The sequence below is a fragment of the Passer domesticus genome, chromosome 3 (genome assembly GCF_036417665.1).
Source record: "Passer domesticus isolate bPasDom1 chromosome 3, bPasDom1.hap1, whole genome shotgun sequence".
NCBI lineage: Eukaryota > Metazoa > Chordata > Aves > Passeriformes > Passeridae > Passer > Passer domesticus.
This window is the reverse complement of record NC_087476.1, coordinates 98,160,981-98,180,607: the sequence shown is the minus strand read 5'-3', so window position 1 is coordinate 98,180,607 and position 19,627 is coordinate 98,160,981. Positions and strand designations below refer to the sequence as shown.

Sequence of the window (19,627 nt, the reverse complement as noted above, 5' to 3'; positions counted from 1 at the left end):
ACACCTTTCTCTAGTGTATTAAATTGGTATTTTAATTGTTCACCAAAATCAGGATTAATTTAAAAACAAACCCAATAGGAGTGTTTGACAGCAGTGTAGAAAGGTCAAAACAAGGAACAGTTTCAAGTGTTTTGCTAGATTGCCAGAGCAAAAAGATGAAGTATGTACATTTGAGAAGGCCTTACGAATTTTACTGCAAGACATGAAAAACTGTGTTGTAGTATATTCTTGAAGAATATGGGGTTTTTTAGAAGTTCCTTACCTCATTAGCTGTGTTGCGAGTTCCAACTATTCTGATAAAAGATGCAGGCTGTTTATCAAAAGTGATTGTTTGCCAGGATCTACAAAGAAAATTCAAAAAGACATACAAATATTGAACAGTCATAAAAGCCTCCAATAAAACATACAGAATGCATTCAAGTAACAGTATGTATGTACTATTATCACTTAACAGGGCAAATGGAGAAACATTTTTCATTGCCTGAATTTCCAGCACCGCTTCCTCATTTTTAAGTGTCTTGACTCTGCTTATGCAATTTCATACATACCTTATACCACTATAATTTTCATGCAGGGATAACAATCATACTATTGAAGCTGAAAGTTAAGAAAATAGTCAAAGAAAAAAGGCCTGGATTACAGCCTAAAATCCTTAACTAATATGGACTATATTAGATTAAAAAAAAGGTCAGATAAATAAAAGTGCATCCTCCTATTAACTTCTCACCAGGAATCACCAGAGTTTGGTTCAAGAAAATTACAACTGCAGGAGGGAAAAAAACAACCACACCAAACTACCTAAAACTTCCAACTTTTCACACTCTAAGTGGAGCAGTAGAGCAAGAGGAGCCAAGATTTCTTTGTGTGGACCAAGGTCCTTCCAGAAATTAAAAATGCCACGAAGTACCATCTGCAGTTCAGTTTGTGAGCATTTCCCCATGCTGACACCGCAGCAGTGAGGAGAACAGACCACTCTTCCAGAGCTGGTATATAATTTCAGGCTAGACTAGAACATTAGAGGTACATTGGGACCACTATAATCTTTGTTCCTCACTCATACTCATCTGATCTGAGTGAGGTGCAACATCTCAAGCAGCCTAATACACAGCAGGAAAAGGACACCATACCTTTGTGCTCACAGTACAACAGAACCAATAAAAAGAATACCATGAACTAGAGCTTTCAGTTGGGCACCAGTTTTCCACTAGTTTAGTACTTGAGCACATTAAAGTATAAATTATTTTTATTCATAAAACATGAAAAAAAAATCTAGAATTTAATTTCTCAGCCAAACTAGACTATATAACAGAAGGCCTCAGAAATAAAATTAAATTAGGTGTAACTTGATTAATTTACTATGGAAAAAAACTGGATAGTTTTCCAGAATGGGTTCTGAATACCTTCAGAAGTGTTCATGTAAGAAAAAGGGGACCAAAGTAAAACTGGAATAGAACACCACTCACTGTCAGCAGATAACCCCAATGCCTGGCAGTATGAACAGCTTCATTGCTGACTATTTGTCCGACATTTCATTTTTCTCTTGCTGGGAAAACTCCTTTTGTAACAAACATAGCATTTCTCAGCTTAATTTAGTTAGCTATTACTTTTATTACCGCTGTTTGGTTATATTTGCTTAAAGAAGATTACAAATCTAATCAAGTCCTGATTTCAAATAGTTTAGTGGTCTTACTCCATGAGGTAATGGGTGTAATTAGAGTCATTCATGGCAACAGAGAGGTGTGGCTTGTGGCAGGCCTCAGAGGTAGGCAGTTATCTACCTGATGGTATGGTTTATTTATATCCCTTATGTGGCTATACCTCTATTTTAAAGCTCAGGTTGTTTCTTCATGCTCTAAATAAAATATAAAATGGGAATAGACTATTTTGTTGATTGTTTCAAGACCTGAAAGATTGCTATGATTTAAACATTTCCCCCCAACAGGATAATTACTTTTCTTGACATCCCTTCTAATATTACTCTAGTATGGTCAGTCAATCTCCATGGGCAAACAGAATTTGTTACCTTGAACTACAATGTCCCAAAGATGAGAGGCTGGGATAAAGAGATGATCACAGCAGTGCTTCTCATAACAAAGCATTGCCATAGTTTGCATTATGCATATGCTTTGACATTTACACACAAAAACTTTTTGCAAGGAGAACGATGATGTATAAACAGTTTGCTTTCTCATGATTTGGAAAATATTTTAAAGCTGCACTAAATAAAAGAGTTTAAAATACTAAAGTAGATATTAAAGAGTCTGTGCCTCCCTAGACACTAATGTAGAGTTTGTGTTCTGTGATAAGAAAAGACATTAATTAGAGACCACAAAATAGAACAGAAGTGGGTCTGTATTTATTTCTACCATTTCTGAGCACTGGTCAGATACACACTGCACAAACTCAGTGCAGAGTTTCCAAGCACAGCAATAAATGTCACTGTTTGTGCCAGGATGTGATACCAGGGAAGCTGATGCATCTATTTGGGAATACATCTGAAGAGCACAACAGATAGTAAGAGAGATTGAGAAAAAGATCTCTGAAGACTGTTTTGATGACATACTTCCAGATCAACTCCTCCAGGAAGTTCCTATGCTTGTTCACTTCTCAATGCATTGCAAGTCCTTACTTTCTGCTACAACAGCATTATTAGAATTGGATTAAAATTACTTCTTTAATAATATTAAAATATAATGAAAAAGAATAAAAAAAATCTTGAGAGTGTTTTAGATAGCATTTTCAGCAAATTCAGTCCTAAGACTATTTATATTTTGGTATGTGTCCATTTTACTCCTTTCTCATTGGAAAAATAAAGTCAAAATTACATACCATTTGTAGGCAAGTTATTAAAATTCAAGAATATTGCCACTGGATAATTAATACTTAATTGCATAAGGAGAAAATTAGGAGGTTCATTTTATTTTCTTAGCAAAAAGGAGAAAAGCCAAATAGAAAACAAGCCAAGTGAATTGGGAAGCATAATTTTTGAAATAAGCAAGGCAAACCTTCAGTAGAAAAATGCATGGATTTGACTGCAACAGTACATTTGAGAATGTTGATATATGCCAGGCAATACCTCTACAGTACAGACATTATTATGCAGCAAAGAGATAATTTATGAATGTAACTATACCCCTATAAGAAAAGAGATTTCTGACAGAACATTATCAAGACATATCTGACCTGTTTTTTGCATTTGTTGTTGATATAACAAATTGACTTAGAATTCAATTAATGTATAGAGCCATAACAATTTTTCAGTGGCGTTCCTCAATTAAAAACATCACAGGTAAACCTCAAGTTTTTTTCTAACTTTCCTTTTTTACTACTAGTTATCTCTGCTGGTACTATTTTAATAATTTCAGTTTCTCTGTAGAAACTGTATTTTGCAAATTGTTTTGTAGTCATGTCATTTATCTATTATCTTATCATGCCATGCCTGTGTGCTTACTTTACATTTTCTTTGCATAAGCTTGTCTTTCTATTCTCAAAATCACTTTTGATGGTCTTTATAAAAATTTCCTCTAAACTTTATACATTGCTCTCACAATTATTCACAGAAGTCTCTCTATAACAGGAACAGCAGCATTAAAGCAGATCAAAACCACTTCATTCTTAGCCTGGGATTAGATAGTCTTGTGTAATGGATGGCATCTCTTCACCTTTACTCCCCATATGCCAAACAAACAAATCTTTCAAACCGTTGGCAATACTTTTACTGTCTTTACCTGGGACACAGTCATAAAGAAGCTATCAGAATTTACTTCTCTCATAAAATGACACTGCTTTCTTTTGGACTTTTTGTGTCTCTGTACAGCTTATTAGTGACCCTATAACAAATATAGTTTTCAGGGTTTAGCTTTATTAAATATTCAGGCAGTGTTGATATTTTTTATGCTTTGACACCTGTCTTGCTGGCTGATTTGTTTTAGATTTGTTGGCTCAGTCTGCAGCAGTTCTGGTCATCACTTTCATAACAGAAATAATCACTGCGTCAAGCTGAGGTTTCCACCCCAAAGAGAAGACCCAGGACTAGCAGCCTACTCAGATTTATACCAGGATCCTCTAGCTGAAATGCACACTACAAGTTGTTTGGCTAGCAGCTCCATTTTAAAAAAGAAATTAGCCTTGTTACAGTCCTACAGCGTTTAACACTCTACATCTCACCTCAGCCACACGACTTCTAACTCTTTTTCTGCCTGACTCCCCTAAGGAGACGCAGTAATTGATGATTAGCATTCCAAAGCCATGCTTGCATCCTGTGAGCCTGTCATACTTAATTACATTTTAACTATATTCGTCTTCTGTAATAGCCTGAACATAATTTAGATAATTATCTTTTGCTCTCTTATTCTCTGACTCTGCCTGTCTCACTTAGAGCTCCTTGCAATGAAAATCACTTTCTCTGTTTAAACATATAAACAGACTCTTGGGCAAAGAATTTTCACCTCTCCAACAGCAGCAGCTGAAAACCTGATGGCTTTGTGCATCTCACAATCTTTTCATCACACTCTATTCAGAGAAAGGAAAAAGATCACTAAAAATCATCCCACTTTCATATTTCTTCTTGTCTTTTTCCTTATTAGGCTATTGCAAGAAGAATGCAAGAAATTCTGATGTCCAGGTAAACCAAATACCCTGCTATTCATTAAACTATCTATAGCTCCAAAAGAGCAATTCACCTCCTACAGAGAAGAGCATTTAAGCATTTAGAATATTTTCCTAGTTATTTCTAAGAAAAGCTGCTAGCTTTCTAAAGATTTATTACACATAATAGGACATCAATAGTGATTCTTCCCCATTATTTCCTTCTCTCTGAGAAAGAACGGGAAACTTTTATTTTATGGGGGTTTTCTAATGAGCCAGTGGCACTACACAATACTACCACACTATGGGCTTACTAGAGCAGCACTGATCAGAGCTGAAACCCAGTTCAGGCCCAAGATGTCAGACAAAAGAGAAGCTCTTACATGTAACTAACACTCATCGAGCTGTAATAACCATACCATATTCCTATCAAGGCTTGCTTTAGGCTAAGCATGCACATTTTCAATGTGCACATCATGTCTCCTCACTTTCCAAGACGACATACAACTTCCATATTTCTGTTCCTCACTCCAAGAAAAAAAAAAAAAAGGCAAAGCAGACTGTGAAGCAAATTTAACCTCCATTTTACTTTCTAATATTTGTCTACATATGCCTTATTCTACAGTAAGTGATGAAACACTTCTTAGCTTATTTGGATGTTGACTTTTTCAACTGTCACTATGTATTTTTTATGGAATTTGTAAAAGCAGGTAACAAGACAATGAAAGAAGAGTTGTGTCCTTTTTCTATATATTAGTCTGATGACTGTACTGATATAAAGAAGGCAGATTGTAACCAGCATGTGATGCTGCCATATAAAATTGTGTGCACAGATAAGCAAGCTTACTGGAGGAGTGCCACAGTATGTTCTGCATATGTTACACCCCCTGCTTTGTTAATGAATACCATACTAACCTTTCTTATGGAGTACCTATAAAATAAACACAGAAGCACACACCATAAATGCTATAAAAGTAATTGTTATACAGATACTCTTTGTTATAAAAAGGTCTACAGCTACCTTATAAATTGGCTGTAAACCTCATGTTTTCCACCACAACAGTACTAAACAATGAAGGGAATACTCCCTGTCTTGTTACAGCTGCACTTCAACATAGGAACTCAGAAACACAGACCCTTAAAGAAGTCAAACTGAGTAGCTGGCTCAGCCAACCCCTTGCCATCCAGCCTCCCAAGCTACTGAGGGGGGAAGACAAAGCATGAGAAAGAAAATATTGTTAGGAATCAAAGATCATCAATGTTTTGGTTTATAAATTGAATCCAATTAAGATAAATTCTACTACTGGTCTGCCTCAACTAAAACTCAGTTTCCATCTCATGCTGTGACCATGACGGCGTTTCTCAAAAGGTGGCCTATGAAACATGGGACTCCTAAGGAAGCAAGGAAGGTCCAAGCTGGAAGTAACAACTTTTTATCTGTTGCTCTCAGAGATGGAGGCAAAACTGATCTAATTATGCATCTTCACAAAAAAACCCCAAACACACCAAACAGCCAAAAAAGACTTTAAGTACTAACAGAGGTAATAAAAATGGTTTGTGTAACTATTATAAGAGTCTAGAACAAATGTGAGAATAATAATAAATACTAAAAGTTACCTGTTGCAGTACTTGTTGAATAATAGCTTTATATACTGACAAGTAAAAACATGCATGAACATTTCTGGGAAACTTTCCCTCAAAAAAAAATACTTCCCAAAAGGCTGTATAATTCTGAAAGTGTCTGAACTAAGTTTGTAGCTATCTGTAGGATAATTTCTATGATTTGGTCCTTTGCACCAACCCAAACAAAATATCTGTCCTCTATAAGAATGCTTTACTGAACTGCTACAAATGTTGTATTGCATAGGATTTGTTGTAGAAACCAAATATGGGCTTGACAAAACAGACCTACTGGAAAAAAAAAGTTCTGACATATAATTGATTTCGTAAAGTCTATACTGGCTTTCTGACATCTTTATAAAACTTCTCACTTGAAAGACTCCATACAGTAACACCTGCTTTCAAAGCCTCAGTGCTGACATTTTTACCTTTTTAGAAAAAGTATTACAAGAAGAAAATGTTAAAAATATAGTCAAACTGAACAACGGGAAAAGTGAATGTAATAATTATCTTTCTATTTAAAAGAAGCAATCAATTTTCAAGTATTTCCACATACCAATGTAGGCAACTGCTGGAATTTCTGTACTGAATAAGCTCATATAATTTAGCTTGCTTACTACACCTTTTTTCAGTTTTAATAAGACATCTTTCATTATTCCGCAAAATAGAGCATATATTTTAAAATCTTACATAAAATTAAATTATTAGCAATTTGCTGGAAACTGGCAGAATTCCATGAGCCAAATTTCTAAGTTGTAGCAAGAACTACACACACATCCTTGGGGACTGGCAGTGGCAGATGAAGCTGACAGCAGACAAAGGCTGTGAACTGCAGTAACTCGAGAGTTCATCTTCTGTGTACATCAGAGCACACATAAGCATGACATATCTGCATAATTTCAGAGGCTGAACTGGGTTTTTTGTGCTTACTTGTTACCAGTAGTTATTGCTCCTGATGTTCACATTGGTAGCAAAGATATGAAAAGCCATCCAATGCAATAACAAACCAATAATACAATTATGGGATGCTTTCAACTTTGAAGACTTCTTGTCCCCATAAATCTACAACAGATTGTGGGCTACTTTTATTATGTAACTTTTCATACCAATGGAAAAATTGATTAAAAACAAATATATAAGCAATTCTTTTAGAGATATGAGGCAGAAACATGCTCCCTATTAATCAGTTTCTTTGTAGTGTGTACACTAACGCTATTTATCGCACTTGTCTCTTCCATTCCCCTGGGTGTAATTTCACGGCCCACTCGTAAAAACTTCACATTTACAGCAACCGCTCTTCTATTACAGTCGATAACATCTAATTGACATGTCAAACCTCCAAGGAATGCAGTAAATTGAACCACAGCCTCTAAGAAGAATAAAACAGTGAAAAAAGTAAATCAGCATGTGCCTCCTCCCAACAGCAATACAAGCATAGTGAGGTTTGGCAATGGAAGGGAGGAAAACTGTTACCCTTTCTACTACCACACTGAATTATCTATTAACCTCAGTGTCAGAAAGGAAAGCCTTGTGACCTCAGATTGAAACTCACCCACTGAAAACCCTGAACCTGAATTCAGGACTGCAGTAATTTTAGACATGAGAGTGTCTAAAAACAAAACAGACAAAAGTAACATACAACTTTTTTTCTGTTACTTTTTGAACAGAAAAAATGAAAATCCTTCAGAATAGTGTCTGGAAAACTGAATTTTAGTATTTAGTTGGGAACTCTGTGCCTTCAAAATTTATAAACAAAGAACTGGGTAAAATTTCACAAATACAATTTTAAAAAGAAAGGAAACATGACTCATAATGAAAGAGCACAAAACAGAAGTCAGGCAAAACTTGTTTGCATAGCAGCCAAGGTATCAGGAAAAATAATGACTTCATATATGTGTACATGAAATATATGAAATCCATTAAGAAAGAAAAATTAGTTTACAGGTACAGAAGAAAAATAGTGGAATGTAATTGGGTAATATGATGATATTCTGCACTGAGAAATAAAATTCTTACCGTGGAATTCTGTGTAATAGAAAAGGAAAGAGCAAAATGGAAGCATCATCTCTTTAAGTATGTGAAACAAAATGACAAAGCATTATTCTAAAAAAATAGACCACATGCCACACAGTGCAGAAAACCTCAAAGGATGAACCTAAAGATACAATTCTTGGACTTTGTGTTTCATGGTTATAATCTGTTCTGGTAAAAACATTACTGTGACTAGATCAATGGCTTAATATTGCATGAATCTCAATGTAAAACATTTGTTTTGCATTGAGATTCATGCAGTATTAAGCATGAATAGTATTAAGATTCATGCAGTATGAAGCATTAAAGACCATACCTGTTTTGGCCAGCATAAACAAATGGGTACTTTTCAGAGTTTTGATGAAATTAGGTCTTAAATATCAACTACCAAATTAGGGCAAACCTCTTGATTTGACATGTTAACACCTGACTGTCCTCCTGACAGTCGAAGGAGATGTTAACAGTTGCTGTATTATTTAATTATTTTGCCTGTAAGAAAGGGCTAAAGACAAAAAAAAACAAAACCCTTACATTCTAGGTTACTTGGGTATCTCTTATTAATTATTTTATTATCTTAACCAACAATGAATTTCAAAGTAAACAAATATAGCCTCAAAACAACAGTTCGGGTAATAGCCATTCCTTTCTTATCTCAGGCAGATAAACAGGCCAATTTCACAGGAGACATGTACAATATGGATAACCTTTTTGTAGTAATATTTATTTATACAAGTGCTGAGAGGGTGCATGTGTGGGTATGCCTACATGCATGTGGGTACATGTATGCACGCACAGACATCTTCAAGAGAGAATTTAAGACTGTGAAGGCAAGCCAATGTACTGCCACAAAATAATAATAATAATAATTCTTGAAAGTAAATGACTGTTTTGATTTTTTTTATTTTGAATAGAAGACTATACTACAAATATTTTATACATACTGAATTGCCTTTTTTTCTTGAAGTATTTTTTCCTAGTTGGTAATAGCAATACATGTATCTATTTTTAATTTAACTATTTTTGCTGGTCACCAAAGAGACATTCATATCTTTGCTGGCATGGGGGAAAAACCTCAATACCTAAAAGAAACAGGTAGTGATATTGAGGGTATTATTTGGTATTGCTTATTTTCTCTGAGGCAGAAGTGAGCTAAAATCCAAATTGATGTCAGATTTACCGTGGTGTTTTCACAACTCTCCTCACAGCAATGTGCATGAAGAGGAGCCGAGACCATGGCAGTCACAGGGCAAAATGGAGCAAGGAAAAACTTTAATGAATATGGTACATGCAGAGCTGTAGTGAACAAGAACATGATAAAACATTTAAGGCAGAATAGGACACTGCAGTTTGAAGCTCCTTGTTACACTGTTGAAGGCTTGCTCAAAAGATTCATGTATATTTGTGGCTGGAAAGCAAACATAAGGAACTGAAGGTAGAAGTGGAAAAATAGAAAAGACAAATTAACAATTTGAGAACCTTGTGATCCTGAACTGCTGTTAAGAAATGTAACTTTAAAGAAGCCAGACTCTTCTTCAATCAAGCTAGAATCACCTAAAATAGAAGCCAGCAAATGAAATGTTCGATGCAGAAATTCTACACTGCTGAGAGGCTCCTAATGCTCTGAAATAGAAACTCTGGTTTCTCTCTGTGAAATCTTAATTCTTTGTGCTTAATAAGACAGCACTGTGAAGCTGGAGTCTTTCTTCTTTTGCCTTATTAGAATATTTCGAAAATGTGAGCATATAAACACAGGGAAGAATATGTACTTCAATGCCTCTATCGTGCAGGGCTTAAAAGCTCAATAATTACACAAAATGACCCTTTATATCTGTCTGACTTGTTCCAGTAGGCATTATTACCAGGATAATGAACAGACTAATGAGAACTCTTGGTTTATTTTTGTGAAGTGAGACTTGAAATTGAGCTTCACAGTGTAGCAATTTCCTAGACATGTTGCTTGAATATATTTAATTTTGTATTGTACGAATGTGGCTACAGTGAGTTCGGCAACCCTGGAGCAGGCATCTGGATTTCACCGAGTTGTTGTGAAATTTGCTTCATGTGAAATAAATAGGATGAATCATAGTTGAAATATACTCCATTTGACAGAAGAAGAGGTACAAGAAGAGTTTTGCTGTGAAATTAACTTCATGTAAAATAGGTTGAAGTATGGTCAAAAAAATCTGCTTGACATCAGAGGTACAAGAACAGCTCCTTTTATCCTGTTCCACCCTGCTGCTTGGGAGCTCAGGCATGAGACAGAATTAAGGACTACACAGAAATTAGGAAAAATGTTTTCTCATTCTAGGTATGACAGGACAATAGATGCATGAAAACCTGATGGGAAACAACATAAGAAATGTGAGGCAGGCATACAGGCAGTGGGAAAGAGCTGAGAAACATTTGAGCCATTTTATTGTGCAAGAAAACAGTTCTGTGGAAGTAGTTAAGGAAAATAATGATGAATGAAAAATCATGCAAGGGAATTCTAGAAATGGGATCATACAGTGAAGTGCAGGAACTAGAAGAGGAAAGGAATAAAAAACTGTTGTGTTTGTGGTTAAATAAAAGAAACTACAAATATAAGTACATAATGTGCCCCATGCAGGAAAGATATTCATGCACTTCAGATATTATCTCCATAGGAGAAGAAATAATCATATCATGATAGATATTAACCTGGTTTCACAAAAGTGTAGCCAGGAAAAAAATCCCAACTCGAGTTTGCCAGCATTACTGTTTAGAGCAGAAGTATTTTCTCATTAGAAATCCTCAGACAACATGGAAAACACTTTTCTGTACATTGGGAAAGTGGTTTAGGACTGTTAAGCACATGATCTAGATCTCTCTAGGTGTTATCTACCTGTGAATTATTATCAAATAAAATACAGTAGTGAATGAAAACTTGAAATGCATATAATATGTCATGAGGTAGAAATATGAAACACTGGGCAAGAGCAAAGACCTCAAAGTTGAAAATTATTCTGAAAAAAATAATCAGAAGACAGTTACTAAATTTTGATAATGATTCTTGCATCCACACTCCAAAGGCTGTTTCATGTGAAAGTATTAATTAGATTTATACATGAACTACAGAAAAAAAAATTGAGGGGGAACTGAATTAAGAATTGAAATAGCTATTATACAATAAAAACTCAATAAGCAATGGAAATGTGAAATTAAGTTTGGAAGCTTTTACACATTTATAACAGCAGAACATTCTGAATAGCAAAGAAGTAAAAATACATGTATAATGCAGTATGTTATAAGCCTCCTGGAAATCAAGTAATGCCTGCCATGAGAAAATCTCAACCAGCCATACAAACAGTTGATACAAACTGCTTTAGAACTGTCCATCCAAAACCAATATTCATTGTCTCTCAAATTCCATTACAGTATTAGTTAGAACATACTATGCCTCCTGCCAAGGGATTAGATCCATTTCACAATAACTACAAAGAAGAGAACTTTGAAGAACGATACTGAGCTGATGAGTACCGTGATAGCCTGCTTAGTATTTGTGTTTGCAGGTTTATTTTATCAGAAGTGTCATTAACTCTGAGGTCTGGTTCTCCTACTGGCCTTTGGTATCTTTTGTTTTTCATTTGACTTTCAGACTCTGTCAGCAAATTCTCCTAACAAGTGCAAGTCTCTATTGTTCAACACTAACACGCTCAAGTCCACTTATCATAAATGTTTTTAAAAATAGAAGGGAACATGACTGTTTTTCATTACTGTCATACTGTGTAGAGAGAAACAGCTTATTGTGGAAAAGAAAAAAAAAATAGCCTCCACAGAGCATGTGAAAATTGTCAATTACACAACCAGTATGCATAAATTGGCTCTCACTTAGGGAAGGTACACAAGCTTCCCCTGTGAAGATAACAGACATTCAGTTTTTTCTTCAGCCTTTTAAAACTGGGAGAAGAAAAGGTTAGGAGTAACCTGTCACTTCCTGCCTTTGAGCACTGGATTATTAATTTACACAAAATACTACATTAAAAATGCCATTAAAACAATCCAAAGCAGCACACTGATAGTTTAAAGGGGATGTTCATGCTTCAGTAGTCTGCCAAAACCAATACACGCTCTTTAAACATAATTTAATTTTTTCTTATAGTTTTTTCTTCCACTTCCCAATTATCAAAGGTGTCTGTCGAGGTCTGTGTTTGGCAGACAGTTCATCCTCCTCTTTGTACTAGCAACTGAGCAAAAATTATTTAGAGACCTCACAGAACACTTGCAAGACAGCAGGTTAATGACCTCCACAAAAGTCTAACTCCACTGCAACTACAGGTAGCCATAAAGCCAGGCAGCAAACAGTGAAGACAAGAAGTCTGATTCACAGAAAGAACTCTTACCCACAGATCCTTGAAGCCAGGAAAATGAATAGGAAATATTACTAGCAATGCAAATTTTCTCACTGAAGTATTCTGTCTTTTCAAATCTGGGCCCCTGTGAAATTCTCCCTTGTTTCCACAACATCCACTTTGATTTTCTACATTGGAAAGCAAGTGAGCAATTTTTCTTCAGTCTACAGCAATATATTAAACACAGAACTAATGCCAGAAAGGATAACCTCAGGATTTCAAGACCTTATCAATCACTTACATTGCACTCCCATCTCCATTATGTATATTGCAGTCAAGTGGGCAACCACAGTCCCATGGAAGGACACACTTACTTCTTATTTTCCTTAAAAAAAGACACAGGTCTCAACGAAGACCATTTTTATACCAACACAGGATTAGTTAATTTCAGACTGCAATGTCAAATATTCATTAAAAAAAAAGAAGATTTGGTTGAGATAAAAAATAGCTGCAAAATTGGACCACATTAGCAAAAGATTTGTTTTGTTTGACCCAAGTGAGAGAGGAGCACAGCATTCAAAACCATGCAGGGAACAAAGAGATGAGAGTACTGTTGTTTCTGTCCCTGTATGCTCTAGTCTGGTTAATAAAAATTGCCAAATGCAGGCATTGCAACTGTCTGCCTAAACCTGATGGTGAGGCAAACCCAAGCACAGTGCTTCAGTTTGACGGTTCCTTTTCCTTGGGGAGCCTGTAAATCAGCAACAGAAGGCATTCAGAGGCAGACTAAAACTATCAATGTAATGCTAAGAGGAAGGACAGACAGATAAAAAAGAAATCCTTTGCATCCACTAGGAGTATCTTCATCGTTACACTATGACAGTAAACCAGAAAAACTGTACCACCTCCGCTTTACCAGCATCTGTTAATTTTGGTTAACATCCAAATCTATCTTCCCTATTTGTTGTCACAGTTAAAAATATCTGAAGTGAAAACAAGTTGTTTGTTTTCATGGCAACCATCCCCAGGTTTCAATCTGAGCTTTTTTTCTTTCTTTTTTTTTTTTTTTAAAACCAAAACTAACCCAAAAATTAGATCTTCACATATTCCTGGCAGCAACTGGTTCCATTTTTTCCCTCTTCATTGAGAACTCTCTACCACCACATTGAAAGTTTACCCAACAATTTTAAGTGAGGGCCTTCATTCAACACATGAGCCATTGAATGATGATGTCTCTTCTAATTCTACATTCCACTGTTTTTAAACACTAAGAGTATGGCTTTTTTAGCTCATACCATGTTTCAGTATTTTTCAGCAAAAAAAAAAAAATATTGTGCCAGTACTGTATGTAATTACACACTGTATGAAATTACAAGGCCCTGATCTTTACAGACCAGTCCGAACACTTGTGGCATTTGGCAGTTATATAGCATTTTATATATTTAACATATTTACTAGCGAAAAAAATATTGATACTATAGATATTACTGCATATATTTATATGATACATATACTAGGTTATCAAACTGCCATTACAATGTAAGTAATTTTTGAGCTGAAGTAACTTCAGCATTTCTGCAAATCATACCTGAAAATAAAATGAAACATATTTAGTTTTCTTTGACTGAAAAAACCCTAGTCTATCTTTCTGATCATAAAGGCAAGAGATATAAATTGAACATAAAAACTGCTATCAGATGCGAAGAAATCACCTGAAATTTGATGGCCAGTGAACTCTGGTAGTTTCATGACCAGGTCTTTTTATCTGTTTAGGCAGATACAGACAGTGCTAGGACACTCCAGGTCTGCAGACATTAAGAATAAAGACTGGCATTATGGCAGCTGACTGCACATCTGTCAGAGCAAGAACTTAGGCAAAATGCAATTCTTTAATCCACATGAAAATTGTTCCTACAGCCACAGCTTTGAGAATTTCCAGAGTATCTATGTTTTGAATCAAGATTTGAAGTATACCCAAAGAAGGCAGCTATCTTTACTTTAGGGATGTACCTTTATTTCCTTAAGGCTAAGGCTTTGAAAATAACAAAAAAAGCAAAAAAGCGTGGTTTGAGCATGGTGAAAAGATATTTGAACTGGGCAGTCTATCAGCAATTTCACCAGCACTGTGCATACTTAAGCAAGTGCTCCTTTGGACTGTTAAAAGGCTTTCAATATCAAAATGTAAAAGGAAAAAGTGCACAAAGATTCCTGATATCTCTTTCTCTCCCTTTTGTGGTTTCAGCCTTTTAGTGCTCCCACTGCTGGAGGCAGACAAAAAGATGAGTTTTATCTATTATGCTGAGATGTCTTTGAGAACGAGTGAAGATTTAATCGTTCTCCAGACCTGCAGGCAGAACCCAGGTTTTCTGCTCATCAATACCCTGCCCTTTGCAGGCACTGAAAGGACGTGTCAAGTTCTCCTTCACCAACACATCTAGAGTGCATTGTAAAGTATTTGAGTCACACTGTTTAAGAGATGAAATATAAACTTTAGAAAAATGTGTGTCAGCAGTGCTGCTACAAAGGACTGAATAACTCTCTTGCTTGATGTGATGAACTGAGCATTCAGAATGCCTCTGAATTTGTAAAATCAATTTTGTTTCAACTGGCACAAATACAAGATGGGTGGGGGCTGGCCCCATATAAGCTATGACTTGAATTTTGCCAAAGAAAGAAAGCACATCTTATGGAAAACTGACTCAGGGAAAATAAAGGATGGAAGATTTTTATAATTCTGAACTTCCCCGGGTTTTAATCAGGGAATCACATTGCATCAACACTTGTTGAATGCTGAGCATACCTGGCTTCTGGATACGTAATATATAAATTTGCAGGCTGTCTTTTCAGTCCCACGACCAGTATATAGATCATTCTTTGTTAGGAATTAGAATCATCATCACATGGCTTAAGAAGGCTCTCAGGACCAAATTATTCTTCCATACTTGAGGAATATTTTATCAGCAAAAACTGCAGTAAAGTCAATGGAGAGTATACAGTTGGAGAGTATTCATGCCTGATTTCTCCTGATTTAAGTATTCAAATGAAAATGGAAGCTTTTCCTCTCTTCTTTATCTCTGCTTAAGGAGCACTCTTTTTCTATGGAAGGATGCTTTTCAAAAGCAGAGTGTTTGTTGCATAAGTCAAGTACTCCACTTTCGAAGAGAGACAAGATCAAGCTTTGGCAACTGTGTGTCTCTTATGGTTTGGCCCCTACCCTCACTCTCCTCACTCTCTTCAGATGTCATACAACACATTTATGAGTTTTGATAAGGGAGAAAGACATTTGAGTAGCCACATCCTTTATCACGTATGCTCTCTTCCCTCTCCTACCACATTTCTCAAGGCAGGGTGGTTTGACATCCAGGGTCACCATAAACATGTGACCTCCAGAAAAATGCAGTTTAACTTCTAGTGATCACAAAATGAAGGGTGTAGTAGGCAGACTTTTTATGAACAAAGAATCCAATTGATTGTCTGAAGATCCAGTACCAATCTTAGGAAATTGATTCTGAAAGTCTTGCATTAATGTATAGGTTATGCAACGACCATTCTTTTCACAGTAACCTATGTAAGTAGTGAACAAAAAAAAAACCCACCAAAAACTGTGGCTTGCAGTTCTTAATTTGTGCCAATGAATGGAAAAAACTAAACTCACTTGCAGGAAATTTTTGTGCGATCCACCACCATGGTCCACTGCTGCTGATTTGTTGAAACCTCAATGTAGTAGCTGTAGCTCCGATCATCGCAGTCCCAAAGCAGCAACCTACGTAAGAAGTTTTTGAGTGGTAAGTTAAACAAACATCAAAACAACTTTTAAATTTTTCCAGCCCTTTATTTTCTTCACTTAATCCTTTCTAAATATAACTGTTTCTTTTGAAATGTACCTCTAACACTCAACAAAGTCTTTACTGTTTTTGCCTCTCAAACTACTGTGACTCTATTCGTATTATCCTGAGGTGAGTAATAGACTCACAGGCTTATAATAACCAACTTATGAACATTAATCTATTACATTTCTCCAATTACTTTTAATTGATTTGCCACATGGCACTGCCTTTTTTAGACACGATGCAAAGATCTGTCAGTTTAGGAGAGGACAGGAAAAACAGAATTAGGTGATTAAAAGAATTACGCTGCCTTCTTAATTGTATTTTAATGGTTTTGGAAAATATATCAGAAATATATTTTAAAAAAAAGAAAGCAAGAAAATTCCCAGTCCTGGTTCATCAGAAGAAGAAGAACAAAAAAAAAGGCAATAAATTGTTAAACAAATTGCTAATAAGGCAGAAGAAAAAGAAAGTCAAAAGAAAGTTCTAACAAACACACACTCCTTTAGGAAGGGCACTAAGTGATACTGAATAGCCTTTGATTTCCATACTTGTCTTACAGGGAAGACCTAAAGCATCAGGGATGGCATTCAGCTCAAGTATTACCCAAAACCATATCTGGCAAATGTATCTTCTTTACTTTTCTTTACATGGGCATTATCTCCCTCTTGTAAGAGATATTTGGCCCAGAACTGGACACAGTACTCGAGGTATAGCCTCCCAACACCAAGTAGAGAGAGAAACATTCTAGTTCAGGCCTTTCTTTTCAGCTTTTGAAATCCCAGTGTTAAAAGTGGAATTAAATCTAGTGGCCAAGCAGATTCAAAACAAATTCTCTAGATGCTGAATGTAGCTCATTAATATTATCAGAAATAATATGCTGTCCAAAGTAGCTTTAAGAAGCTAAATTAAAACACTTTCAAAAGTCTTTTAGCACATATGAATACTGTCTATTTGCAAATTAAAAAATTCAGAGCTGACTTAGTAAAAAACAAAGAGTTGTCTGTCCACCATGACAGTCTTAAAAAACATCCCACACCCCAAAACATAACCACCCAGATTCAACACCTCTCCTTCATCTGGTTATCCCCATTCCACTTTTCTACAGCTGAAAGGTCTCCAAATACACTGAAGGAAGTGCACTCTCTTAAAAAAAGAAGTTTACCGATTACAATCCTCTATTTGGTAACTGCTACTAATCACAGGTCCTGAATTGATTTAACATTTATATTTAAACCAAATCTTCTAAAATGATAAAAAGAGGAAAAGTAAAAAATATTCATAAATTTGTTTTCCTTCAAAAAGTCTATCAAAATGTAGCTAATTATGCTTTTCAACAGAATCCTTTTTATCATGGTGACTCAATGCTGTTTCCTTGATCCATGTTTTCAAAGCTATGATCAAGAGTTTGAATATCAGAAGCACACTGGTGACTGTAATTTCAACTAACAATACTATAATTAAAACACAGCTGGCTTGGTTTTAAAGCAAAAGGCTAACAGGACATATTTGTTCCTTTCAAAAATACGTAATTGCTCTCTCCCAAATCAACCTAATCTCATTAAATAGGTTTAAAAATCATATGGTTTAGAATTATTATAAACCAAATAATGAGTGAATTAAAGTCAGTGGCATCTTTCCCAAAGTGACTTTGCATGAATACTAAACATAGATTTCTGTTTCTTTGATACTTCTGAAGGAAAATAAAAAGTTATTTCTTCTCTAGTAGCTTTTTAGGACAGACTCAGGATGTAGACTGACAGTAGAAGTTATGTGGAATTTACTCTGCTTGTAATGCCTTTCTAATAAGCAGTGAAAAACTTTCAGGTGACAACTAGAATATTCACAAGTGGATATTGAGCGCAAAGTCCACTTTTTATGCCAGGCACAACAATCTTTGCAATATATTACAGGCAAATTACCATGCTGAACTTTTTTAGCAAAGCCATGTTTTGCTAAGATGAATATTAAATGACAGGAAGGAGAATATTCCACTTAAAAATGAGAATTATACCCATTGGAAATGCATCTGTTTATGGCAAAATTTCCCATGTTCTTAGAATCTTCCATATTGAAATAAAAAGCTAAATTAGCTCATTAGTGTATCTTGCCCTCAGGATTGAGAAAGAAAAATTGAGTGAAGATTTATCCAGCTTACACCTTGCAACACTGTGAGATTTAAACATATTTCTATTTTGGGTATCTGGAGCCTAAGCCTGTGAATCATTTAATATGACATTGCTGTTTACATCACATGTTCACAATGCCTCACTTTATAAAATAAAAGCTTTTCAAATATGAATGAACTTCACATTGCAGGCACAGGAAAACAATTATATTGGCTACCTGTTACAGAAAAAGAAAAATGCTGCAGTACCTTTTTAAGCAGTATGTCCCTAAATGCCATCTGTTGCTCTGTGATTGAAAGTTCTGTGTTTCTAAAAACATTTTCTACTGTCTGTGCTTACTTTTTATTTTTAAATTTCTGTAAAAAAGATTGTCCCTGTTTCGTTCAGACTGCTGTATAACTACATACACTCAAGGTGTTAGCAGAAAACCAAATAATATTAGTCATGCACCTGACAAAATGACACCTGCTTCCCTGAGTGGTTTATGTCACTACAGAGAACATACAGATAAATATTTGACAGTACTGTGTTCATAAACCACTTCCATACTTGTAGAAACCCAAAAGACAGAAATTAAAACATGAAGTAGCGACATATCTTGAAAGAGAAAGAAAAAGGAAGAAAACCCTTCCACATGGAAGGAGGATCTTTTATATAATTGTTGCTGCATTTTTGCCTCTGGTTGTCTATAAACCCCTTCAATTTTCTGCAGATATTTATGTTTCAGTAGTTACCCTGCAAGCAACCAACCTTTCCTACAAAGAAGACAAAATTTCTGCATATTTTCTAAGTGTTCCTGTGATCATTCATTCTGAGTCATGATTTTACTCTTAAGTCAGGCAAGCACAGAAAATGAGCAGCAAAGAAAGAAAAGCTTCATAAGTGGAAGTGGTATGGAAAATCAGAAAGCATAAGAGATGTATATTATGATGGTATAAGCAAACAGAAAATGCATTCAAGTTCACTGATGCTGTTGGTTAATTTATGGATTACTGTGAATATGAAAAACTATCAATTTGATATGAGCATCAAAGTCCTCAAAAGATTAAGTTGGATAAGTAATTAATGTACTTTTCTAAAGACATATTTTTTGTCTTCCTATTTATTTTAACACGAAAATCAC

General features: G+C 35.4%; 1 protein-coding gene across 5 annotated transcripts in view; it reads right to left on the bottom strand.

Annotated features, from left to right (window-relative positions):
• BTBD9 (BTB domain containing 9) overlaps nt 1-19,627 on the bottom strand; it is a 108,728-nt gene that overhangs the window by 8,244 nt on the left and 80,857 nt on the right. For all 5 annotated transcript variants that reach the window (XM_064414562.1, XM_064414564.1, XM_064414563.1 and 2 more), the window contains exons 10-11: nt 16,204-16,311; nt 263-341 (exon numbers count right to left, since the gene is read on the bottom strand). In XM_064414562.1, the coding sequence (XP_064270632.1) occupies nt 263-341; nt 16,204-16,311 (187 nt within the window). The remainder of the gene's footprint in view (nt 1-262; nt 342-16,203; nt 16,312-19,627) is intronic.